At 43.3% G+C, this 27,734-nt stretch overlaps 1 protein-coding gene across 6 annotated transcripts in view; it reads right to left on the minus strand.

Moving 5' to 3' along the window:
- Positions 1-27,734, minus strand: part of LOC118788423 (PHD finger protein 21A-like) — a 67,554-nt gene that overhangs the window by 26,958 nt on the left and 12,862 nt on the right. For all 6 annotated transcript variants that reach the window (XM_036544418.1, XM_036544415.1, XM_036544416.1 and 3 more), the window contains exons 5-6: positions 26,455-26,487; positions 23,230-23,295 (exon numbers count right to left, since the gene is read on the minus strand). In XM_036544418.1, the coding sequence (XP_036400311.1) occupies positions 23,230-23,295; positions 26,455-26,487 (99 nt within the window). The remainder of the gene's footprint in view (positions 1-23,229; positions 23,296-26,454; positions 26,488-27,734) is intronic.

A 27,734-nucleotide genomic window follows, 5' to 3' on the forward strand; every position in this document is an offset into this window, starting at 1 on the left:
ACTTTTTGAAATTTGAGCACTGGACTTTCTTGTTGAGCCTTTTGTGGTTTTAAGTCAAGAATTATGTGGTGGACATAGTGTTAATGGCATCTCAACAAACCCAACTGAGACCTTATCCCATACAGCCCAAGTTCTTTTCTGAGTAGGTAAGGATGTCTGTGCTTTACAAAGGAATGAGATTAGAATGCACAAGGAGAGACGTGTGCGCTCCAACTTCAATCAACTGCTTTTTGATAAACAAGCATACTTCACACCTAAACACACACACACACACACACACACACACACACACACACACACACAAAGCATGAATTGCATTCTAAAAACAGCACCGTTGCTAAGAGAAACTACCTGATTCAAAGGATTCAGGCACACAGCTTTCCTCAGGTTATGTGTTCTTCAAGGCTGATTCTTTCCTATAGCATAGAAGCTTTCTGAACATGTTTTTATTTAACAATGGCATTTGTCATCATGTTAAATTCCTGCACAGATTGCTAACAGCTCAAACAGCATTGTGAAAAATTTAATATGTAGCTGGATATTACACTTGCCAACACACAACTATGAGAGTAATTCAGCACATCTCAACTGATGTGCATTGAGCCAGTGTGACTTGGGTGGTTAGAACTTGCACACAGATTTTCATGCTGCCTGCAGGTCCCATGCTGACCCCTAGAGGGCACACTCCCATTGCTCGCTCAGCAAGGAGTGCTGCTCTTTCCTCTGAGTCACACACATCAGCATGCAGGCGCACACACACATGCAGAGCACCAAGCCTGCTTCAGCCTGCCTGTCTCTCAGCCCACAAACAGACACTTTCCAGGAACTCCAACCCCACTCCCTCTTGGAATGTCTTCCAAAATGGTGCACTGAAACTTTAAAAATCACAATGCGATGGTCTTTAATAAACAAAAACAAAAACAAAATGTGGCTGCTTCTCAAAATCAATGTACATTAAATATATGCCCTGCCAAAACTTTACACATTAAAGAAACCAACTTTACCAACACTGGTCTCAGAAGAAAGGAATATTTATCAAAACCAGCTTGCAAATGCATTGAATCAACACTCAAATTCTCTCATAAATATTTATGTCTATTTCCATCTACACGCAGCACATGTTTCAAACATCTGCGGATCAAAGATATGCTGGAAAAACAACTGCTAAATAACAGCTCTCAAAACAGATACACAGTTCAAAACTAACAGAACCCATGATTCCAGCTAAATAAGCCCAAAATATGTTAAAAAATGAAAACCGCACAGCGGTCAAAGCCAACACGCTTCACTCCAATGATTTCACAGATGTACGGATGGATTTTCACTGTGTGTCTATTCAGACACTGAGGCGTGTGTTTCTATAGGAATGAGGAGGAAAACTGCTGTATGAAGAGTAGAAAAGTGTGTATGTAATGGTGGGAGCAGCTTACTGAGGCTGCCCACAGCGCCCCCTGTGGCGGTGCTGACGGCTCTGCTCTACCCCTCCTTTAGAGGAAACATGCGACAACTTCCAACTCCTTTCTCTTCAGTTATTAGAGCCTCAGCCCTGCCTCTCCTCAGACTCTCCTTTTCCAGAGAGGGCCATTGTGCGCTGCTACACTTTCACACCTTTATGTCTTCCTGTCTTAAAGAAAAAGGATAACACAGCCACAAATAGGTGGATTAGAGATCAGCTGCTGTGAATTCACTCTTGTAGCTGTTTCAGAAAAAAGCATCAAAGGACAAAAGCAGAAATCAGAGTAAATCACTGCGACCCTGCAACAGACAAATAGAAACAGACTGCCCTTCCCAAACAGACACATGCAGTATATTATTTATATAAGATAAAATAGCACATTCTAAGCCAGTGTTTCTCAACCCTCTCCTGGAGCACCCCCTGCCCTGCATGTTTTACATCTCTCCCTGCTCCAAAACAGCTGATTCAAATGATCAGTTTGTTATTAAGCAGCTTCAGGAGTTCATAACGAGTTGATCATTTGAATCAGCTGTGTCGGAGCAGGGAGAGATCTAAAACATGCAGGGCAGGGGGTCCTCCCGGAGAGGGTTGAGAAACACTGTTCTAAGCCAATGAAATCAGCATTAAAAGGGCTTACAGTTAGTACATAAAGTCAATTTACCCAAGGATGAAATGGATATGACAAAACATTAAAAATGGTCAAATAAAAAAAACTATGGGGATGCAATGTGGTATGTATAGTACAGAGCTGCACTGATTTGGCTGTGGAACACAGAGACGGAAAGGGTAATCTTCCAGGCCCCGCACTCAAGACGTGCTCACTCAGCACTCAGGCGGTGGTACAGTGGGGGGGACCAGTGGCATCTCCTGCTCAGCATGCCTGCTACACACACACACTGCACACGCAGAGCAGTCTGGGTGGAAATCCGCTGAGCGAAAAGAAAGCCGTGCTCGCCGCTTCCCTCTGGGGTGGATTTTACAGAACGCTCCGCTGTCTCGGAGAGAGATGCCGCTGCCAGACCTGCCTTTGTTCACCTCGGGGCGTGTCGGCCGTTATTAATGTGGAAACATGCCACGTTTCATGCCAGCACTGGGTCTCTGCCCAACATGGCTGCCTTCAGAGGAGAGCAGCAGCTCTTTCTCTGTCAGGGCATGTCTTTCATTGTACCTCTCCCCGCGCCTGTACTCTCCTTCACGAGCACCGGGAGGAAAATGACACTTATTAACTGAGAATCATGGTTCACTTTCACCGACCCCCCCCCCCCCCCCCCCTTTTTTCCCCATCACTGAACACTTCTCTGAGGACATCAGAGAATTTGTATCAAGACTTGCACCTTACATGCCATTTTGAAAGGGCAGAGTGTGGAGGGAGGGAGAGTCTCACAAATAAAGCAGCTCCTTATATGAGCAGACACCCATCTCCCATCTCCCGTCTCTGGGGGAGAGAACAACAGATGGCAGGAGAGACTCAGTCTGCTCTGAGCTGCGTATCTAACCAGAGGAACTCCAGTGCTAAATGTCATGTTACACATTGTGGGAAATGCTAAATGACAAATGCACATGCTGTGGCACGAGTCCTCTCTTTGCATATTTTAAACAAATACTTAAGCGAGCCGCTACTGAGGGGACGAACAGGTGATTCATCATAATGCCGTATCACACAGACACAGCTTCAAACAGATGCCACACACAGCGCTTGTGAGCGTGTGCGCGCACATGTGTGCATGTGTCAGAAGTGTGTGTGTCTGCATACATGTTTGTCTGTGTGTATGCGCGCACATGTGTGTCTGTATGTCCGCATACATGTGTGTATATGTGTGTGCCTGTGTGTGTATGCGCACACATGTGTCTGTGTGCATATGTGTGTGTCTGTCTGTGTATATGTGTGCATGTGTGTGTATATGTGTGCACGTGTGTGCGTGCGTGTGTATATGTGTGTATGCATGTGTGTGAGCATGTGCGTTCCTCGTGGTCACTCTATTGATTTGATAGCACCTCTGAAAAGCCTCCAGTGAAGGGGAGCAGCTTTATAAAGTGCTTTAAGAGCTGCTGATTCTGGCTTTCACCCATCCCAGATCCCTCCTCTTTTTTCCATTCCTCAAAAGAATGAACGGCAGCCCCACATCTGGAGTCCCCCAGGCCGTTGGAAGGGTGGAAGGTGGGGGCGTTTGCTGCATCTCAGATTTCTCTCAGGTGCACAGATTTCTCTCCTTGACGGAGCCCCGGCACCCCCCCCCCCCACTACCCCCCCTTCACGTTGATGGTATTTAAACGCTGCACAGAGCCCTTGATTGAAATTCCTCTCACACTGCCTGCTGCCTCACAGTCCTCTCTGAGCTGGAACTAAACCCATCACAGACACACATTAACACATTACTGCTATTCGCTCTCCCTCAGCCTGAGAAACTCCTCCCCACACAGAAACACCCGGCCTCAATGGCTCTGTCACCACAGTAACACACACACACACACACACACACACATATACAGTATGCTTTATTCTCCTTCCTCTTTAAGAGCAGAGGCGCATGTTGGATTTTTTTCCACAATGCTTTGTAATGTGGAGAAACCATAGTCCCCATGACTACAACACTGTCGGTAGAATACCCCCACTTTGTGACAGTTTGATAATAATCAGTTAGTCGAAATCTTTATTATAACAGCACTGCAGGGTGTTCTTCACCTTGACCTAGGTTTTGCAGGTTCGGGAGTGTCCAGTGGGATGAGATAGGCCTCACATATGAACAGTACATCACGCTTCCCCACAAAACTGCATTTCACATGCATCTATCTGCAGCGGCACTCAAAAGCCAGGCACTCCTGCAAAAGTGAGCTTATCTCCGAGGTTCCCACAGCTAGGCTCTGAGTAATGGCAGGCATCCACAGGCAGACACGTAACACAAGGTGGGTTTCTGACCTCCCAGCCCCAGGCAAATCATCCTCCTTATGTATTGAAAAAAAAAAATCACTTTTCTGAGTATGCTGCTACAGAGATTCACAGATCTGTAAATTATCTGGATGGCTCATTCCTTTTCCTGTGCTCACTATATCGTCCGCCTCTCATGCCATTGAGATCAATGAATATGTGCAGCATTTGCACCAGAATCGTACCCTGAAACATGCCCACCCAGGCCCAACTTCTTGGACTTCTTGGGCTTCTTCCAGACTAGCTTTGACCATGCAGCGATCCAAGCTGCGTCATGCGTCAGCACACGCACGCTTGTGAAGAACTGCCAGACATCAAAGAATAATTGGGCCAGAAAACTGACTTCAAAGATGACCAGGAAAAAGCATTTGATTGCAGTCTTTGTTTTGACTGATGTGTGCGTGTGTTCCTTTTCCCTCAATCATATTTGTGGGAAATCTATGTCACTGAAACTGCCTGGGAATCACCACACAGCCCTTTCTTCGCTTTGCATGATGGGTTGTAAATCGATCGGAAAGGGGAAGCTGGTGCGGCCCTTCCACAGCAGAGCTCATATCCCAGTATAAGGCTAACAGGCTGGAGAGACAGGCTGGGCTCACTTCTCCTCAGAGGCTGGCTGGTGCACTGCCAGAGTCCCTCTCTCTCTCTCCAAAATACCCCCTTTCCCGCCGCCCCTCACTGCCTCCCCCATCACGCACAGTATTATCATTACTGGAGTCTCTTACTTGGGGCTCTTAAAGCAGAACCAATATTTCTCACAGAGACGGGATCTGAACACATAGAGAGGTTCACGTATATAACCCAGATATCCGAACACTTACTATCGTCAGTGTACATTTACATTCTGTCATTTAGGAAACACTCTCATCTAGAGCGACTTCCAAAATGTTAGTACACAGTATGCAGTATGCATATGCTAGCATGCTAATATGCATAGGTATGACTGGTGCCTGTCAGTCACATATAAACAGCAAATTTAATGAGGAAAACAGCATTTCAATCAGACACAAGCTCTCTCGTTTTAGCTGTTTCATTTATAAGTCATAATACAGTCCACTCCATACTCAGAGAAACAGAATGTGACATTTTGCGTGAAAAACACTGTGGCCTTTGGTCTTGTCATCAACTGCCATATTTTTCATAAGAAGTAAACAGCAATTTGGTTTTCACAGCCCTGCCAAATCGTTTCACTTGCTAGCTCTGATCTAAATGCACAACAGAAGGCCTGTACCTTTGGAAAACAGGCAATTTTTTTCCCGATAAAAAAACAATCATGCTTAAAAACATGGTGTTTTTAGAGTTTTGTTTCGCTTTTGTATCCCAAAGTCTGTTTTGAGGAAACAATGAAAATCAGCTGTTCTGCTGAGGAAATGGGTCATGGATTAGACCTCAGCAGCAAATCTAATGAAGCAAAACCACCGGGAGAGGCTTCACCACGGAGGAACAAATTAAATCTCAGCCTTCCAGGCAACACGGAACAGACGCCAACTTTAATCACAGGCGGGGAAAGTGGAGAACACAATACAACTGACGACCCGCAAAACGCAGCTCTGACAAAGCATCCACAATCAGCCTCAAATTCAGGGCCGAGACAGGCGTACGGGAGGGGTGGGGGGTGGGGGGCACGTATATGGGGGGGGGGGAGTGGCACACGCCCCATACACTTCAGATCATACAGGGAATCAGCCAAAAATATAAAACACTAGGGGATTTTTAACCCTGCATGTCTCTGTTGTAGTAGCAGATATTTTACTTCAATTCTAAAAGCAACATTTACTTGACCAGAGAGACTAGACATCTGCTGTGTACTACATTGCACCAGATGCCAGTGGCCAGTTTTTTTTTAACGTAATGTTATTATTTATGCTATTTCACAGTGATGATATTACAAAGCCTAGTAGATGTGTGTAACATTCTGCGTTAAATCCCTTGATGTGGTCATAAACTCCGCAGGGACAGAGTTGTTTTCTTAATTTCAATCTGAGGCACGGCCTGATTTTATAGTGCAGCTGGTACACTGAAAGTGATCTGTAGTGTTTGGAAAACAGCGGCTTCATTCCAAGAGGTACGAGCCCACTGGCTTCTAACTCCTCATGACACTGAATAATGGGAGAACGTTACACCAGCTACAACTCCAGGACATCTTTCCTGTTGCTGCATATTAATGATAATCATTCATATTAATTACTCGGAAAACGGTGTAGTGAGCCGACCCGTGGTTATTTCAGAGTGGAATCTCTTCTTTGTGAGAAAGGGGAGAGGAGGGGTTGGAAAATGTAAATTAAACTCATATTTCAGCAAGCATGCCCAAGCACGCAAAACAAACAAACCAACCACATTTCTCCAGATGAATTAATAGTCTTCCATTAAGGAAAGCAGCCAGAAGAGATTACACATGTGACAAATGTGATTTTGGCTGGTTGTTCTTGGAATGGTCCCTGCACTGAAGTCACTCCCCACACAAAGTTTCTATGTTACGCTCAGTTCCGCTGGAGCTTTGCTTTGAGCGCAGCTTCATCTAATTCTGTCAAACCGGTGTCACTGTAAAGAGACTGCAAACGATTATTCCTATCTCCATTTGTCTTTGCCAAGATGATAGAGGTCAGTAAGCGAAATCATGCCAGAATTAAAAACATGTAGCCTACCACAACAGCATTTACAAAAGTAATTACAGATCATTAGATTCTGAAAGTGAGTTACAGTACAATATTAATATTCATTTTTTTGGTAGACAGTAAATGTTATAAGACAGAACAGAAGAAAAAACAATCAAAAGGTGCTTCATGTTCAAAGTCAAACTGGCTCAAGTATCATGTTGAGCAATAAGAACAGAACTGCACCATGACCAAAAACTCTTTGTCTCCCCTTCTCAGATGCCAGAATATCTTGCCCCGGCAAGCAGGAGCAAAGCAACTGCACTGCTCTTTTTAGCACTGATATCTGTCCTCCAGGACAGTACAACTTCTCCTTCACTTATATATAGGCTTTAGTTTATGAAACTGACGGCTTCAGCACGACCTCCAAATACAGGCCGTATATGCATACTGAAACAGGGTGACTGATGGCTGACAGCCATTTTTACTGCAAAAGCACCAGATGTAGCACGTGGACGTTACTCAATGGGTTTGGGACAGTTTGTGTTCTCTTTTTCCGAATGAATACCCATTAACAGGAGACACCATCTCGAGCTCCAGCACCACATAATGTGTCCATATTCCAGCAATGGGAAGCCAAGCTCTTACTGCCCATCAGATATGCCTTTGGGACATTATCAGCCCCCCAATAGGCTTTCTCGCCTGCCACGTTTCCCCACACTGTTTGTGCAGGCCCTCTCATTGTAGCAGCCTGAGATTACACACGCATTGTGAAAACATCTTTCCATTGTCACGTGTAGTGGGGTGAATGAATACTGGCTTTTATTAACAGGCTAATGGCTAATGGACTGGAAGGATGGTGCCTCCGGTGGTAGACAGCCCTGGGTACCTAAAACTGAAAATGCGACTGTCTTCTAGCAAGGGTTAGGGAACATCAACAAGCTCATTTTTTTCTGTTTACAGCTCTTTCTTTCACGTAACGAATGGCCCTGGAAAATGTGAACAAAGTACCAGGATGCAAAGCTGGACACAAGTTACAGGGAAGAAAACACGCAAGCATTTGTAACAGCAGCTCTTACCACAAGAGCCTGACAAATCAGCTTCAGCAGAATTCTGGCGTGTTGCTCTGCAGCCACCTCACACGGCAAAGTCATTACTGTGATTAAAATCATCAAAACAAATTCTCATAGCCATGGTGATGCAGACCTCAGGGGTCATTTCCACACTGTCATTCCTGCTCCCCAAGCTTCTCTAGCAAGCCCTGCTCTCCCTTTCCTGCCATCCTAAGCTGACTCTGTGCTGGGAGGCATCCGTGTTTTACAACTCTACAGCCAACCTTCCCAGCGCGCGCACACACACACACACACACACACACACACACACACGGACACACACACACACGGACACACACACACACACCACGCCTGAGGCAGTCAGCTACACTTCCCTACACTTCCAGATATGAATGTTTACTCAAACAGTTACATCAAGCATCTCACTCACACACAAACACGTAAGCACGCACGCACGGCTGGGTAAAACGGCTTAAGCAGGTGTAAAAGCATTCCAACTCAAACTGCCTCCTTCCCCGCAGATATGCTCCAACAGGAAAGTGGAAGGAGCTAAATATGTATCTCGTTTTCAAAACACACTGTACTGCAAAACATCAACCGTGTACTCCTAGGGCCTGCCAATGAAGTCCCACCAAAACGACGTTCCTGAGGAAATGGACTCCACTGCCCCTCACCTTTATTCAAGCACATTTTCATATGGTCAGCACAGGAAGAAAATCAGTACATCCATCCATGAGAAAATGACAGAGGCAAAATCCATTCTCTTCATTGACTGCAGGCACAAGCACAGGCCTCCTGCATCAGGGCATAAGTGCTAAAGAAGAGAGAGATCGTGGCGCTGCGGCACTGGACAGGGCGCATAGCCCGAGTATGCCGTTTGGTCTCGTTTGTATCTCGCTGCCTCGGAAGCTCCTCTCAGGGGAATGCATTTACAATTTACACAGTCTTGTTGACACTGGCTGCGTTTCCACTACTCTAACTGCATGAAGGCATGCAAATATTCATGCATTCGGCATGTGAACTCAAGATGAGGAGAATTTCAGAGGCTGGCGCTCCACCGGTAAAACGTGAACTACATCTGGTTCAGCTGTTCTCGTTGCGATGTGTCCACAGAGATTATGAAGAGTGGTCTCATGCACATCCAACAGTCATGGAAGGCCCATAACAGTGTAATAACGATCTTAAGGAAAAACACTGAACACCTTAAACATACACAGAACAAAAAGGAAGAGGGCTTGTTCAATACAATCTTGCCTGTCAGTCAAATCTAACCCCTACATGAACCAGAGGAAATAAAGGGAATTTTAAAAGCCTGGAGTTTGCTGTCAGGAAATGGAGCAGACTTGAGTCCAAAAATACGCAGTTCACAGATGATTAGACAAACACAGCCGTTTCAAGGTTTGGGTCAGACCGGCTCACTGGGTCAAGTCCTGATTGGATCCTGACCTTGGGTTCAGGCTAATGCAGCCTGAGTGAAACAATGCCCCTGAGCTTCGCTTGAGCTTAGTCATCCTCTAATGAAGCATCTCACAAAAAAACGGACAATGCTTGTGATTAACCTGCTTCTGGTGAGATCATAAAAACCAGAGCGGCCGGCTGGCCAGGCAGTGGGAACTAAAACTCGGCTGTTACACTACCAAGATCCCAAAACAGCAACCAAAAGAAAACTTGGGCTGCTTCTGTTCTTCTCACCCAGCATCTTCAAAGTGGGAATCTCCCGCCAGTGAAATATCTTTAAATAAGCTCAAAAAACACAGCCACAGCTCACTTACAAATTCCCTGTTAAGTTTTTCTACAACCATTCCGTGTTTAAGTATTACAGCGAATACAATTTCAGTTAATGTTAAGCATCCTTAGTCTTTACTTAAATGAACCCCTGCTACTAAGAAAAACACATAAATACACTGGATAATGTGTCTAACAGGTGATACAAGACACATTTCCTCTTACCATTCTAAGTGATCCTTGCCAAGCAGAGGAGGGAATGCTCAGCATCTAGCAAGTAGGCACATCCTGTTCTTTTCGAAACTGACTCTGGATAAAAATCAAAATGGCACACTAAATGGCTGGTGTTAGGATTGGGAGTGTGCAAGAAGATCTTCAATCTATTATCAAGCAGAGAGTTCACCCAGAGCTTGTTTATGAGCACAAATGTCTTCTAGATGATAGTGGTATCACCAGAATCACAAACGTGTCCCAACAACCAAACTTGCCATGTGAGAGATATGAGAGAGAAAAAGGTGCAGGTGCTACTATTGTTTTGATGGCCTCTGCTGGTATCTGGCTTATCGTAGCTAATAACCGATGCCTTGACCGACTGTGCTTGATTGTTAGCTCTCCTTTATCCATCATTAGGATTAGGAAAAAAACTACATGTCTGCTCCATATGTGCACCCATGAATCATATATGCATGACAATGCTATAATAAGAATTATCCAAAAAATATATGCTATAAAAAGAATTATCCAAAAAATCTCTTATTGTTCCCCTAGCTAACCAGCCAGTCAGCTGTGGACAAAACATAGCTAGAGGCACATCATTGATGTTATGTGAAAACTAGGAACAATATGTATGTATGATTTGTTAATCATGCTGTGCTATACTCTCAATATATATATATATATACTCGCAATAACTGGTGCTGTACCAGCTGCAATGCATAGTCCAGTCAACGTGCTGAATTAAGACATAAAATAAAAATAGGACTGACTTTAATTAGCCATGTTAATTAGAGCATCTCCATGAGAATTGGTGCTGTGGTGCCTTGCCAGTTCACATTCATTTAGTTCATCTCCTCACCACACCTCCTTAGCTTTTGATAATATCTTGATAATATCAGTGCAGGGTGTGGAATGCCTCAACAGTATTTCTTTCATTTGTCTCAAGGCTATTGTAAGACTCTAGAAGGCAGCATTTTTCACCTGCGGAAACTGTCTTTCTCATTCCTGCTAAAGTTGTCTGCTAAACTGCTCAACCTTCTCAAAATATTTCACATTCTAGGTGCTTTGGTAATTACCGTACTCAAATTCTAATGGGCTTTTTCCATTAATCATGTGCCTTAGTGCTCCATGGAGTACCTTCTTACATGTTGTAATTGAGCCCAACTGATTTTTTAAGCTGAATTTTTACTGTTTTAGAAAATACAATTTTTCCCATTTTCCCATTTTCCCCATTTTCAACCACCATAAGTAGCCACCAACTACACATTTAAGCTCATTACCACCACAATGACTACCACTGAACCCATTCAGGGGTGTGGCATGAGGGTCATGCATTTCTTCAATGCATGCACACACCTACTGTGACTGTATTCCACACTACAATTCCCACAGGGCTTGGGGAGTCAGCACCACTGGAGTATAGCCACGTCCTCCTGACACTATCCGAGTTACTCAGAGGCGCCCACACGAGGCCTCGGGTATTGAGAGCTGGGCAATAAAGGGATCCAACAAAGGTTGACCTACCCAGCCCTATCCCCAATGGAACAAAGACAATCACTTCCTTTGATTTATACTTGTGGTCAATGCTGGCAGATGACATGGCCGTTTAGCCTGTGCTCAAAACTGTAGTTTTAAACACTGTATACTGTATATACATTATATGTCTGTCAGTGGACATTCATGCGAGAATGTTTTGGGTCAGCAAGCATGGATGGGACCCTGGGGGCGTAACTTGAGGAATTTGCCTCATGTCTGATGTGACAGTACGATGCCCGCTGTTGCCGGGGTAATTAAATCAGACACGTCGAGCGAGATGATCTGTGATGGCAGCCCTGGGGGAGGCCTGCTGGGCCGACCGTCTCGGCTCCTGACGCATCCAGCCTGCTGGAAAAGAGCCACCGAGGGGACAGGGCCGCTGCCGTCCCGACCCCAGACGTCTCTGCGGAGCAGGGGGTCCGAGGACCACGCGCTCACTGGCTGCCCGCTCCCTTTCCCCAGCTTAACCCAGCCTGTCTCCCAGCTGAGCCTGCTGCTCCTAGCGTCTCTGCCTTCTGCTGCCAGGGGAACAGAAGGCCAGGGGGCATCCGTGCAGAAGAGAGGATCTGGCGTGTGACACAGAGAGGTACTGTGTGGAGCCAAGCTACACATCCTGGGTGTGTGCAGAATTATTACTGTGTGGATTGTCTGGCTTTGTCCGAGCTCTTCAACATGATGACAGTGTCTGAGAGTGTCTGAGGACAACATATTTCCTAGCTGCTCCTGCCTGGGCGGAAGATAGTTATATCTGCCCCAGACTGGGAGGGGGACATATCTTTTTTCCCCAGCTTGGGAGGAGGGAGTATCTATCTGTTCCTGCCTGGTCTCTTTCAGCAGTGATGTGTCTGAGACATGCTCTTCAGCCAGTGCTTTGAAGAAGCACTTGAGTTTCCTTCTGTGTAGGATCCCCCATCTAAAGCTGCAGCCAGGCAGCACTCAGCACATGGCTCTGAACATCTCTAATCTAACCAGGGAAAGATGAACTCAAGCACTGTTCTGCACATTTAACAACACGTGCTCCTACAGACTTTGTGCAAACCGGGTGTGAATATCTGGTGAATCTAGACTCAGTGTCAGCAGGGGAATACCTGACTTTGGCTGGATGTTTTGCCTGTTTCCTCTACATGTTAAATTCCCTTTTTTAAACAGTGAGAGCTGGCACCAGAGGGCCTCCTGCTGGAGACCGAAAGGGCTTGAACTGTTATGAGAGCCTGGTCCCATGCTAATACCTCCCTCCCTGTTAACTGCACGCCTTTATCCTGCAGCTCCAGAACACAGCCTGCAGAACCACTGAGGGCAAGACCACACCCAACATTCTCAATATCTGGGGGCATTGCAAATCACAGTTTAGATGTTTACTATGCAGCATGACCTCATGTTTGCCCCTTACACTGCAGGTCTACTGCTGCAGGTAATGACACACTTTGCCTCTAAACTTTAAGAATATCCTCGCTTTCTACACTGCTGACAGGAGGGCCTCTGAATCAGCATGTTTCACATTCATTATGGAAACTTGGCAAAAGCTGCAGGGAACCAGTCATGTTGGTCCCAATGCAATATATATGGATTCATAAAAAGAGGGAAATTACACAAGCATTTTGCACAAGCAGAATAATACAACGTAGGAACAGGACAGAACAACAAAAAGCAGTATAAAGTAAGATAAAGTTTCCCTTTTGACAGTATGTGATGATTAAGAACCAGAAATCTTTTGAATTAGAATCCTTTGCTTTGTTTTTTGTTTGGTTGGGGGTGTGTGTGCGTGTGTGTGTGTGTGAAATACCAAAATACAAGGCTATAAAACATGGGTCTGTAACACACTGTACTACACTGTAGCCAACCAGACCCAGCATTGCTTGCCTCTGCCTGACCCAGGACCCTGACCAGGGCCATGTGCAGAACATGTGCTTTCTGCACTGGAAAAAGCTGTGTATTTCAGAGGCTACTGGACTCATCCCCCTCTAGCCCTCCTTCTGACTTCAGCTTTCTCTCCCAGGACGCATCTCTCTGTCCCTCCCGTCCCGCACGCTTCCGCCACGCATCGCGGAGCACTGGGCGTAGCGTGGCCACTCAGTGGGGTCCCTCATTAGGGGCCGTGAGCACCGCTCCCACTGTGAGAGCCAGCCCGCCCCTGCCAGACTGGCTCTGTACCAGTATTCGGAGAAGCCTTCATACCTATAACTGCATACAGGACGTACAATACTACAGGGCTTTCCTGCCATCTCATATTATTACTGATTTCCACCCCCAGGCATTATCAGAACAAATAGATCCACTGAAAATCACTGTGATGGTGGCTGAGTAGTCAGAAGATTGGGGTTCTTTGTACAGATAGACACATCTGTATACTAGAGTAAACCTCCTGCTTAACACCACTGTGGGACAAGCACAAACACATGCACACACTGCATGACAGCATACTTCAGATGATGGATGTGCTGAAAAAGCTGGCATACAATGGCAGACTGTGCCACATGGGTGCCACTGTGGGTCTGGGCTTTGTGACTGTCCGCCCTGGGCAGACCAGTGCCCTAATGAAGAGGTGGTGCCGACTGACAAGCCCCCACTGAGGGGTGTCCCTCATTACAGGGCTCCTCTCTCCGTCCTGTGAGGGGTCTGGCTCATGTCAGCCTGTCACGCAGTGAGTATGAGGTGATCCTCATAACTGTAGCTCACACTGGCGAGTCTCTCTCAACACAGCTCTACAGTGAAGTTCCAATTTACCAGGGAGAGTCACACATACAAACAAGGAGAGACTGGGTGGTTTCCAGCATGTCTCAGCCAGCCCAGGCGCTCACTCTGAGCACAGGCTGTGCTCTACAGCCAAGGTTTGATCCAATCTGTATTATTAGATCACAATGACTGGAAGCCCACCCTGGGACCCTGGGACTCAGTGGACATTCACCTACAATGAAATCTAGAGATGAATTTTCTCACCTTTGACTCCCCCCCCCCCCAATAAATAACTGAACATACCTTGTGGTTTAAATGTATGTAGCACCATCCAGCTACAACAAAGACAGTGCACTTAGCAGGGACTATGATAGATGTTATCTGTTCTAAAATTGTTAGACAGTCTTTCCATAAATAAGGCCTTCTGTCTGAACCCATATGACTGAAATTTATAGAATAGTATTTAGCCGCTATTCTGCGACTATCAGCAAGAAACTAACAATAAGGTCAAAGAAAAATGGACCACAGAAAGTTTCCATGTGTCAAACATGACAAAAAGGTCCAGGCAATTCCACACAACGAACCTCTCTGAAACTTCCACTATGTCACACTAAAGTGAAATCAGCAAACTTTCACATGGGGGAAACCCTTTAATTGGTATCACTGTTCATGAAGTTTCTGTTGCTCAGGGGGAGTGATGGAGGGTCCAGGGGAACTTCCCCTTCTGTTCTTTAATCCTGTAACTGTTGCTGTGGCCCTACCTGGTACGAAAATCCCCGTGCTGCCCTCAGCCAAGCCAGGCACACTCAAGCATCAGGATAAACTACTGTGGTGAGTCCAGTGCTCCTGAAGCAGCCTGCTCATCACTGACAAAAAACACCATCATTCTAGTAACGGCTCAGTTTTGATACCATAGGGTAATTAATACACCAACATGTTACTAATGTTCAAGCTTTCAGCACTACAGGCTTCCCGGGAATGTAGCAATGCAGTCTCTCAAGGGGGAACGGACACTGCATGGCACTAACAGTCATGCTGCCTTCAGACAATACACCTCTACTTAAGGTCTGAGCCATCCAATGGACTCCAACGACAGACAGCTACAATCAGCTCCTCAGTGACTGCAGTACCTTACTTTTTCCAGCTACCAGACTCTTCTCACAGCACTCAAATTCTACATTTTACAAGGTGCCCCATGGCACTCCACAGAAAAAAAAAACTGCACCACCAAATCACTCCACAGAGGACACACTGCAGCTCAACTGAGTTAACTCTGCTGCAATTCAATGTCATCATCATTACTTCTCCTCTGAGCGACCTCTCAAGGGCTTTCCATTCGTCTGCGCAGAGGCCGTATGGAGGCTGCCTAGGACAGAAAGGACATCTCCTATTTACATGGGAATCACCATCTCTGCCGTGCTATTTTAGGCCTGGGGGATGCTGCACAGGAGCCGTGGAACAATACATTTATTTTAAACATCAGGTTAAGCGTTCTGCATCTGCACATTAGAGCCAAGACATCATATATCCTACTGTGTGGTTATAAAAAAAAAAAGACTCTCCCCCACACTTCAGATTACAATGGAAATGAAAAAAAATATCACAAAGACACACAACCACACACACAGCAACCCTCACCACAGTTTAGGCCAGCAATAATTCTGCACACTTTGCCTACATGTACTTAGACTGACAACTTACACTGACCAGAAGTGACCTTTACCCAACACAATTAGTTGATACTCAACAAAACAGTCAGAAAAAAACAGTGTCAACAGAAAAGCTGAACACATTTCTAAAAGGACCACAAGGAGAGAGTGTCGCTGGTCAATGATTCTGCTGTGTTGCTCCGAAGAGCAGGCAATTTGTTTAAAACACCTAGATGTGTGTCTGCTGTTGATTTTTAATGTTGCAGAAATTGAAAAGATGGGCTTTGGGCATTTTTGCTTCTGCTGAAATGAAGGAGCACTGTAGTAAGCTAACACTGCATTACGTTTCACTCCTGCAAACCTCCAGGGGTAAAGAAATGAATGTAGAACCACATGCTGTAGGAAGAGTGGCTGCAAACGCTGCGTTTTTTATTCATGCTATTAACTGAGCAAAAGAAAAAATAAATATCTCACATCGATAGCTGGATCACAGCAGCATGTTTTATTTGGGTTTCCATGGGCTGAGCTTCACTGTGCATTTTCAGTGAATACAGCAGAAAAAATGTTTATACTTAGTTTCAATAGACACATGCAATCCTGTTAATACACCAGATCATTCTGTCTCTTCTATACACATCGTACTGCCTATTACAGATAAAAAGGTTTTCACAGCTGCATCCAGCTCATTACTTCACATCATTAAAAAGTGGACCAATACAGCTAAAAAAAAAAAAATAAAAAAAAAACTCAGCTTTGTTTTGCTGATGATACTTACCCCAAGGAATTTCAAACACTTTCTGAAGAGGCCATTCTTCTTGATTATTACATTTTGCTTTTAGACACCGGCAATATGTTTTATGACTTGTTTCGTGTACTTGGGCAACCTTGTCCGGAAAGCCAAGAACCTGGCCCTCTTCACTCTGTTGCAAGCCAGCTTTACTGAAGCCAGGACATTACAGAGGATGGACAAACAGCAACCCTGGCTGCTTCTTTCACAGTTCTGTTTCCAGACACCAAGAACCACTGACTACAAATTAGCTCTGTGTAGGTGTGGTCCCTTTTATGCGGCACTTTACAAAGCTACCTTTGATCAGATCTTGAGGAGACTGTATCATTATGTTATGTACACTGGGTACATTTTTGTGTATGTTGGATGAATTTCAAAAGAGCCCATCAACATTTCTAGTCAGTATGTCAAGTAAATGAAAAAAATACTTGCTGACAAGTATTATCACTAATACCTGCTAGCTAGCTATTTGGCTGACAAGCTATCTAACTATCCGGCTAACTAGGTAGCTAATAAGGTCTAAATTAGTTTGAAGGAAACCCAAAACATTACAATTTGGAGTCTGGGTAGAGTCGTTAGCCAGCAATGACTGGGATTCGGTTGTGGTGGAGGTAGGTTGGGTTATGCTGGTCAGTGTCTGCTCATTAACAGACACTGACAGGACCAGCCTACAATGACACATCAGGTGTCTCATCAGTGAAAGACGCACCTCTCAAATGATGCTGACTTCCCTGCGGTGAACTGTGAACATGGTAGCCACCTACTTTTTCTGTCAGCTAGACAGTCAGAAAGAATAAAACTGGCACTGTGGAACCACTGGCTGCTGGCACACAGGGACTGAAGGTAAAAAATGTCATCACAAACCCAGGTCTGCTTTCCTGAATTGACTCAGTGAGTGCACTGGATCTTCTGACTGAGCTACACAAAGTCAGCAAACAAAAACAGATGGAGCCAGTGGCCTGCAATGAAACATGCAATCATTTAAGAAGCTTTATTGTTCCAAATGATATCATAAGGTGAAGGCAAGAAATGATTGATGACAAATGTTTAGACATGTAAAGCTTATAGTACTGCTAAATGAATCAATTTAGTGTTTTTTATTCATTTTTTTATTTTGTTAGAATCTGAGTTATATATGCTATTAAAATATTCTAGACTTTGCTATTTTTGTATATTTGGTTTTATGTAGGCTGAAGTAGGGTTCACCTAAAGCACTGGAGACTGCCAGACGGGTGACTCAAAGGCACGAACCATGCTAAATAATGAACAAGTGGATATAATACACAAAAGTGCACAGACTAATTTTAAGTTTTGCTGTTTTTTTTAAAAGTTGCACATTTCTAAAGGTAATATATTGTATTGCTGGTTTTACACCAACCCAGAGGTAGTATGACAGCCAACTATAAAAGGTGGCGTAGAGCCAGCTAAACTTTTGGTAGCAACCTTTAACACTGACGTGAACACTGCTTGAAAGGTGAGGTGAAGCTGGCTTAAAAACATCTCACTCTGAAGTGAGCAAGGGCTCTGTTCTCTAATGAAAAGCTCTGGCTGGAACAGACTGCTTTGGTCACTGGTTAGAGGAAAAAATAAGATTGTAATTTCAGAATACACAGTTCACAACATTCAACTGTACATATAAAAACCTACTGGGTACCAGAAAACATGCTTAATTTAGATTTTAATGGGAGTTCTGCTGTAAGGCATATAATTCAGTCCGCCTGTAGCAGAATCTAGAATAGAATACTATGTCTTATCTATCCTGGATAGGAGACTGGAGAAGGATGACCAAATATGTCACCAAACACAGGCTGGAAAAGTCCCTGTGTGGACAGGCATACCAGCTTGTTGCACTCGTGCTCACTAACACTTCAATCAATCATCTGAGTCCTGCATTACTGATTCTCAGCGGAGACAGTGGTTATACTGTAAAAACAAACCAAAGACAACACTACAGAACTGTGTATAGATGCTTGCAAGACACCCAAGTTCTTCTTAGTGATTCAGAGACTTTAGCAATCCCAAATTTCCAATTAATCCACACTGGACTATCTAGCCAGCAGAACTCATTTAGTTGGTGCACTCCCTCACTGACTCAAACATGGTGATTAAGACAGCTTGGGTTCATTAAATGGGCACTTAGTCAGTCACCTGCTTTTCAGAACTTTGACCTTCAATGTCTTTTCTGTTTTAACTCAGTGCAGCTATACAGTGGCATGGCTAGCCCCTTCAAGTTTTCAATTCTGTATTAAAAACAGTCATTATCAGCCAAGCATGGCTGTCCAGCTATAACTATGAAGCACCCAGAAAAGAACTATGCCTTGCCTTTCACAGATTGAATGCAATGTGTTATTACATGGCCACTTATTTAGAATGCTTCCTTTTTTGGACCATTGTTATGGTAGTATCAGTTTATCATTTTGTTCTCTGCCTTTTCACACAGCACCGTCTCCACACAACCCTGAAAACCCTACAGAGGGACTCCTACATTTGTTATTCTATGGGCAGTTCGGCGCTCCCCTGAATATGAATCATTCGATAGCACTAGCCTGCAAAACAATTTTAAAAATTAATATGTGGAGACTCAAGCTGCAAGTTGCTCATGCAATGACCCTCACATTATTCACAAACTGCAGGGGTCCGTTTCAGTGCAGAGGGAGCTGGTGGGGAGGTAAAAGCTCTTATTATATTCCACAGACAGAAGCCGAGCTCGGGGCCAGGCCTGCCTCGACATGCGAAATCAATGTCAACACCTCCCCTCTTCCCGACCATGTCCCACCTTTTAACGGGATCTAATTTGGACTCCCTAACACCTACTACTGTGGCGTCTTTTTGCAACACAAGGCAGGTTGTTGGAGTCTTAAGTCGAGCTGCACAGATCAATACAGCTTAAGGGAAGAAGCAGAGAGGAGGGGAAAAAGACAAACCCAGAGACTCCAGTCCCAGCTCTGCCCAGTGTTTTAAATGGTACTACAATGCTCGCAAGATATATGACCACACTGAGCATGTGCACTTCAGCTGGAGTCATTGAACCCCACTGTATGAGGGAAGGTAGTCTACTTTGGTTAAGGATGTCTAGTGAACCAGTGTAATAAACTTACTAATCTTAACTTAAATAAAAGATCATGTGGTATTACCCTGTTATCTCTACTGCCAGACCCTTTTCTTATTTTTGGAGGTCGGCTAAAGAGCTATAAGCTTGTGGAGTGAAGTGGGGTTAGGGCTCAGAGACTATGACAGCATGCCCTTCAACTACATACCATAAATATCAATATATGCCACACATCTCCACCCTCTATCTGGATATGTAGAGCTCCAGCTCTCTTCCCTCCCACATTGCTGACACCTGTCATCAACGGTTCCTTCTTCTGAAGTAGGATTCCTTTTAACTCTAACTCATTTATCCGTACCTGCTTATAAACAATGTGACCTATACCAGTAACGAGAAGCTAAAGCCCAAGGTCAAAGGAAAGAACTGAGGCTCTCCTCACATTTTCCTTTCATTTGTTTTCTATCTATCTCATCAGAGTCTCACCTATACAAATTCCATAACAGTCAAAGAACGTGACCACTCATGCAAGGGGTTTCCATTCTTTATCCTAGTTTTTGCAACAAAAGTGCAAAAGAACATCAGACCTGGGATAACATTACATTTAATGAATGCATGCAAAGAATAAAAAACAGCATCAGCAGATAACACTCAGGTGCATGGGTAACACACTCAGATGCACAGATAAGACACTCAGATGCACAGATATCACACTCAGATACACAGGTAATACACTCAGGCACACAGATAACACACGCAGAAACACAGATGACATGGACACGCTGCACCGCTTCATAAGCACTGCTATAGAGGAGAATAAAAACAGCTTCACCACTTGTTCAGGTCTTTGCAGTGACTCATTCCAGTGCCTCATTCACATTCCAAATATACCCTGTATGAAGTCAAATTACTAAACATACTATGCATAAAACTGCCCTTTTCTGATAATCAATCACCTGCACAGAACACCAACAGAGACTGCCACACCTAAATGGCTGTATATGACTAGAAATACCTTTACATTTTATTTACAGTTAATGTCAGAGGAACATCAAGCAATTTGAAATGCCTTTGCAGCCACCATACTATTAAAGTTATAAAGTACGACTTTACAGCAGATGAATAGTGAGTACAGTCTTCTGTAGAAATGACCTGTCTGTAGACTTGTTGTTGCAGTGTGTGCCCGTTGGAGAACTAGCGATGCTAAAAAGCATTCGTTATGACATGATAAAAGCTCCATCTTAAGACAGCCGCATTGTTAAGCATTTGCCTTTCAAACGCAAATACAACCCTTTTGACAGCAATTAACTTGACGTTTTAAGCACTGCTCCAGTCAAATACAGAAAGAGCCCAGAGAATAGCAAATCGATATGTGTGGAGTGGACAGAAACTGGCCTCTTTTAAAGCAGAATGAAATGAAACTGAACACAAAGGCACTGACAATAAAAGAAAGATATTTCAAAACTTCACTTCTCAGTCAATTCTACAAAAGCAGGAAAGAACATGGTGGTAAGCAATAAAAGAATGAAGATAAATACACAAAGCCTTGATTCCGAGCAGCTCCGCTGGCAAGGCCCCAAGTCGCTTTGTGGACAGTGTATGTCAGGCAGTCCGGCTTTGAGACTGGTCGTGTCATTTGCCAACAATGACCAGGATCCTACAGTAACAGAATAAATTCACTCCACTCTCCTGGGGATAGGGGTGGGTGGGTCTGCGAGGGTTTCCTCACTTCACACCCAGACACCCTGTTTCTTGCCAGGCACCTGTGAGTTGCTCAGAGGACATCAGTGGAGTGGCATCATTCCACCAATGAACACCCACTACACCATGGCACACTGTGTGATGAAGCATGATCAATGTAATGTAATATAATATAAAACATCTCACTTAAGTGCTTCAGCACAAGTGCAGAGGTTGTCACAGTCAGAAAAGTCTATGTAAGTAAGTAATGTATAGTTACCAGTTTGAAAAACGGGGGCTTCATAAAGGGGTGCCCTCACGAGAAGGACACCCCAAGAAAATAAACGGAGAGAAAACACTGTTTGAAAGGCATCAGAATTATCACAATCCAGCCGTTCAAACCTGGGAAGTTATTTTGCAAAACTTACAATTTGTCAGAAGTCAGTGGCTACATTTGCCTAGGCTTCTGTAATAGCAAAATGGGTAGCCAGCAGCAAATGTGGTGAAAATGGGTGCCCGTGGGCTTCCAAGTGGCTCAGCTCAGGTTCTGCACAAGCCTGAGTTTAAGCTGTGTCCTTCACGGACAACGGAGCGTCATCAATCAAATGCAAGTTTGTACCAGAGGAACACAATCGGCTCTGATCTGCTAGGGTGAGGTGGGTTTCATTCAGTAGGGTCCACTCATCATGAACTGAGAAGATGCACCTAATGCCCAATCAGTCTTTGCCAGACTGTGGTGCACTGTGGGACTTGTAGTGTGGAAAACAGCTGTTGGTTGTGTTTGAGTATACTGGAGGATTGCATCTGTTTTGCTTTATCACATACACATGCATAGTGGGTGGTCAAAGACACATATCCAGTGTAGCACTACTGCTGGCTCCAAAACTGGGCAAAAAAGTTGGAAGATGCATAAAAGAAAATGCTTACAAAAAGTGCTTGATGTTTCACATCCTTGAAGCATGGCTTCTGTTACTAATGAAAGCACAGAAGATTGTTTGATTTCATGTAAAAAGCACATCACATATTTTTAAATGCTTCCGATCAATGAAGTTCCCAGAACTAGACGGATATGAATATGACTGTAAGGTGAATTATATTTATCAACAAATATCCATTTATAGTAAAAGCCAACGTTTTTTAAATTTCATCATCCCCAAAAAATGTTTAATTTTTTTCAAGCTATAAGCAGCACAAGCAGCATACCACTGTACACAAACCAAGTTCACCATGCTCCTGTGATGAAATGCAGTACCCTTTTTGAGAGTAACAGCCCATCCAGTCGGTGGGACTCCTGTACTTCGGATTTGCACAGCACATCTTTCAGCATGATGCACCCTGCTCACCACCTCTCGCCATTAACACCCAGCTTCCTCAGACTGCCAGCATTGTTCTCCAGGCCGCGTGATTATTTCATCAAGGCCCAGAAGGTGGTGATAAGGAGATGAATGTTAATGAATGTCTGTTGGAGGCACTCGTTTCAGTGCCCGCTATTGGAATCGGCCTGATTGACACCTGGGATGAGACATGTGGAAACCTCTCTCGCTTCATTCCACATTATGTCACCTGTCAAATCTGACCGCACCACCTATGTCATCAGTGGCAGCGTAGCCCTGCACTGAAGTATTATGAGGTGGGGAGAGGAGCTAATTAAAATGAAAACTGTGGGTGCTCCATCTTCTCCCTGAATAGCGGTCCTGCCGAATAATGCTGACAGTGAGGGAGCAGGCTTCTGAGAGGCAGCAGAACCACTGTGAAGCTCCTCAGGACTACAGACAGTACTGTATTAAATGTGGGACTCGTCAAAACGTAGAGCTTTGGCGCGCGTGCCTTTTTAATGCTCCCCGGAAACACGTTGACAGCCATCCTACCTGCTTTTCGCTCAGCGCTGTGATCTTGGCTTGAAGCTCGTGGAGCTGCTTCTTCAAATCAGCATTCTGCAAAGGACAGCAACAGCCTGTAAGAGTCTGCATTCAACAAAACCCTGTCATGCATTCAGATCTGTTCACCTTACAGATGCAAAACTGTCAATTCCCCACAAATGTGTTAGTCCTTGTAATAATAAACTACCATATAATAAGCAATCCTTCAACTCCTTCCAATGACCAACGTTGTTAACAGGAAATTGTAATAGTTATATTGTGACACCTTCTGTATCTCATCTACACTGCTGTCTGAACTTTACCAGGTGCGCAGAGGTACAGTCCTTTGCAACATATCAATGGTAGTATCCTCCTCAAAGTCTTGTTTCCTCCTAAATTAAAATCCCATCTCCTCATGTCCAGAGTCTAGTGTCCTAGCCATCACTCTATCCCACCCTCCTTCTTATGTCTATTCCCCAGGATAAGCACCTATATTTTACAAATCCTTCCTTATGTGAGAACAACGATTAACACGGGTTCTAACATTACAGGTTGTAGTAAGCTGACAGTGCACATACATCTCCATGGAGAGCTTTCAGGATGACTACAGAGTCCCCATTATTTCTCCCAAAATCATTAACCTTTTATCTCTCCTGAGAAGGCCCATATTTCTTGCCTACCGGGTGGATCTCTGTAGTTAGGTGGATGTTTCAGGAAGGGCAGATAAAACTTAAGCCAACTCCATTTCAGCACACAGGAAGATTATTAAATCTGCTATATTTTCCACCACTATCAGTTCATGCATGTGGCAAAATGCAAATAAAACTAGACTGGCACAGAGAGGAATTTTGCTCCAGACTTTATTTCCAAACTATTTAATAATCATCAGCTATTTTAATGAAGTATTTGCCTTGTATCTTCCTAAGGCCCTTGTGATATGAACTGATAAAAAACAATAGCAATTAAAAAGACCTGAAAGAGTGTGCCTTCTACCTTATTATGACTGTTTCATCTCTCACCTGTATCCTAGACAACACACTGTTAGAAGAAATGTACAAAATAAAAGAAATGTATAAAAGAGGGATGATTTTGTTTTACTTTAAAATGCATACAACATTGGTATGCTGGCATTCATCATAATACATCAATAAAATAAAAATGCATGGTAAAATTCAGAATAAAAGTATAAGCACACAACTTTCATCATGCATCTTTAAATCAGTCTGACTGCCAACCTTACAACCGTTTCCATTAACTTGCTGTTCAATCAAACAAAAATTATACAAGAGAGAATTGTTTCATGCACCTTAAAAAGAAACTATTCTGACAGAAATGATTAAACAATATGGAGAGCACTGAACCAGTCACTGCTATTCAAACTTCAGTGCCAGCCCATAACACCATAATATCATATACTACTTTATATTTTTCCATACAGATGCAAAATATAACTATCTACTAAGGCGTGTATTTTCAAATTAAATCTAAAAGTTGGGAAAATAGGGAAAAGAAATTGCACAGCACACAAAAGAGCCTTCGTGTCTCCAATTCGACTAAGTGTACTGGCCAAAATATAAGGAAGGGTGAAATGTGAAATTGCTCAAGTAAAGTGCACACAATCCTTGGCACACTGGCTCTGAGCCATTACTATTACTTACTACCAGCCCACACTAAAAGAGAGCCTATGCCAATTAGAGCATATCTTTCACTGATGTTTACTTAGCAACTTATAGGTGAAAAAGACATGTATGTTTTGACAAACATCTGGACACTTATTTTAACAACTGCATTAGCCTGTGGCTTTTTTCTGCTGAGATGGAGTTTACTTGTCTTATTTCGGAATATGTTTCATTTGAAAGATACTACTTCACTGTCATGAAGACCCTAAGGCAGGGATTCAGTCAAAGCCATCAAAACCATCATGTAATCATAAGGCAAAGTCCAGAGCCATATCTTAAAGCTCTCTTAAAGTTCTCTAATGTTCTGGCGTGTTTTAAATCACAACATAAAGTCATTATACATTCTTAATAATAATAAGAGAAAGAATAATCTGAGTGTAGCTCAAAACAACTGTCCATGGATGAAAAGTCATAAAAGAATAAATAATAATAACAACAATATTTTATAATGTAATAATACAATGCTGAAAAGTAACCTGAATTTAGAAAAGCCAACCACATCTCGGTCTATTTTGATAGTATGCATCACATGTACATGTTGGTTCTATTGCAAATATTACATCTGTTGTGCTACTTCCTAAAACTGTTAACCTTCCCATTCCTTCCTACATCAAATACCTGTCTACATATTACGTACCCAAAACAGTGACAACATAAGAGAGCAACATTTACACTGGGTAAATGCTTTATTCCTGTAACACTACATGAACCAGATCTGAAACAACATTCTGCAATGAATCACACTGTTCTGTCACTTTCATCTTCGTGAGTATATAATGTATTTGCTTAGGGCTGCATTTGTACATTGGTGAAATGTAAAGGTGGAGACAGGAAAACAGATTCTTAGGACAGAAGCTGTCGCTTGCCCTCAAGCTCCACAAGGCTCCTGCCTCCAGCCCAGGTGCCTCAGAATATCATCTGACACCTTTTCCAGGTTCCCGGATTTTAAAGCCATATGATCTTACAGCTGACCCCTAGGATCTTTCATCTGATCCTTATAACGATATACCTTATTTGAAAACTGCATGTGTTTTTTTAATGAATTTTCCTTTAAAGTGGTTTAGCAGTTTTGGAAAAATCCCACTCCAGGTATTATCATTCAATATAACATTACTGACACAGATATGATAAAGTTAGTGTATAGGACTATAGCTACATTAAAAAGAGAATATATAAGGGATCCATAGACGCCTTAATTGAAATATACAGAACAAGTGGACCTGGATTGCAGAAAGTTGCTTTTCATTTATGGAACTATCATTAAATCAGACTAAATCTCTGAAAATAACTTTGCTCTCCTTGCTTTTTGTATAATAAGTTACACCATCCTACATCTACCATGCTACAGACTGCCAAGATCATAGGCTGCATTGCTGCCCACTCTTATCTACTGACCTTGAAACAGTGACCAGTGACAGATCACTTTCTGTTACATGCCTAGTGGTGATCAGAGATCAGCAGGGTTTGAGGGAGTTGGCAACAAGTGAAAGGTCCAAATTACAATGTGTCTAATTGGATTTGCCAATGGAAAAAAAAAGACTCCAGAGGTTTTTACCTGAGGATCTTGCTTCATCTGGGCGACTAGTTTCTGTGGAAAGGAAAACACAACAACACTAAAGTCATTCCCAAAGCAGGGGACTAACAAAACACCAATCAGTCAGAGGAGACTGATTTCTGACAATCACTTCTGAAATGTAGCAGTAACAGATTACTAAAAAAATATGTTACACCAAGGCTATGCTAACAGTGTGTTTTCATTTTAAAGTGTTTTTTTTTTTTTACCAGCTCCTCTTTCATTACATTCTAAGAGGCTCACAACTCCAATTCAACATACTCTGTAGATACAGTGACCCCCACAGGCACAGCCTTGTATTGCAGCCTGTGAGCACACCCATCCCCCACATAGTCATGCCTATGGGGGCGCTCACATTCCATTTGATGCAGTGCAATGATACATTCAGACTAAAACAACCTCACATGACGAAGCAAGTTAAAATGAACACATAAGGAGAGAAAACGCAACAGAGAAAATTAGAGAGGAACAGCTGATTAGACAGTCAGACAGTGTTTGAGTAATTAAAAATCTTGACAATATTGCAATAGTGTTGCAGCATTCTTTAGAGCACTCTGAAGTGGCTTAATAGAACTTTGTGTTTGCATGACAAACTGAAAAACCTCAGAAATACTGTGAAATTATTCTTTGGAAGTGATTCTCTAAAGCATGACTACCCAAAACTGCCCCAGTTTATGGTTTAAGTTTCTCAGGGAAAGTGTAAGCCTTACTGACTGCTGACAGAAAATTGAAATCATAAAAAAAAAATTCTGTTAGTAGCCATTTAATGTATTTCGGCATTAGATGCAGAAATAGTTGTCAGCCTCCACATAGCATCAAACTGGCAAACAGAAGAAGGCACTACCAATATACCATGCAAAAATAATTTGTACTTCACATGGACAACACTTGAAAGATCAAATATTTTCACCCGTTTATTATTTGCAAATAGGCAGTCGACAAAATTTTGTGTAAATGATTTCAGATGGTGTAAGTTACTGTCCAGCAAAATGTGGGTCTTTTTTTAATACTAAAATGCTAAAAATGCCAGCAACGGCTGGTGAGGGTAATGACACCAAGCCCGGAGAAATACACAAAAGCTGTTATTTTTGAATGGCAAAAATCTATCCATTCCTATGAGTTGATCCTATAAATTTGAGAATTCAATATTAATTCAAGAAATTAATATTACCTGCCAGTATAGGGAAATTAAGAAATAAAAAACCGTACACCTACAATAGTGTATTCAGTCTCCAGCAGACTGTTGCTTTTCCAATATGCAT

Source organism: Megalops cyprinoides, chromosome 13, assembly GCF_013368585.1.
Source record: "Megalops cyprinoides isolate fMegCyp1 chromosome 13, fMegCyp1.pri, whole genome shotgun sequence".
In the NCBI taxonomy this organism is placed as follows: Eukaryota; Metazoa; Chordata; class Actinopteri; order Elopiformes; family Megalopidae; genus Megalops; species Megalops cyprinoides.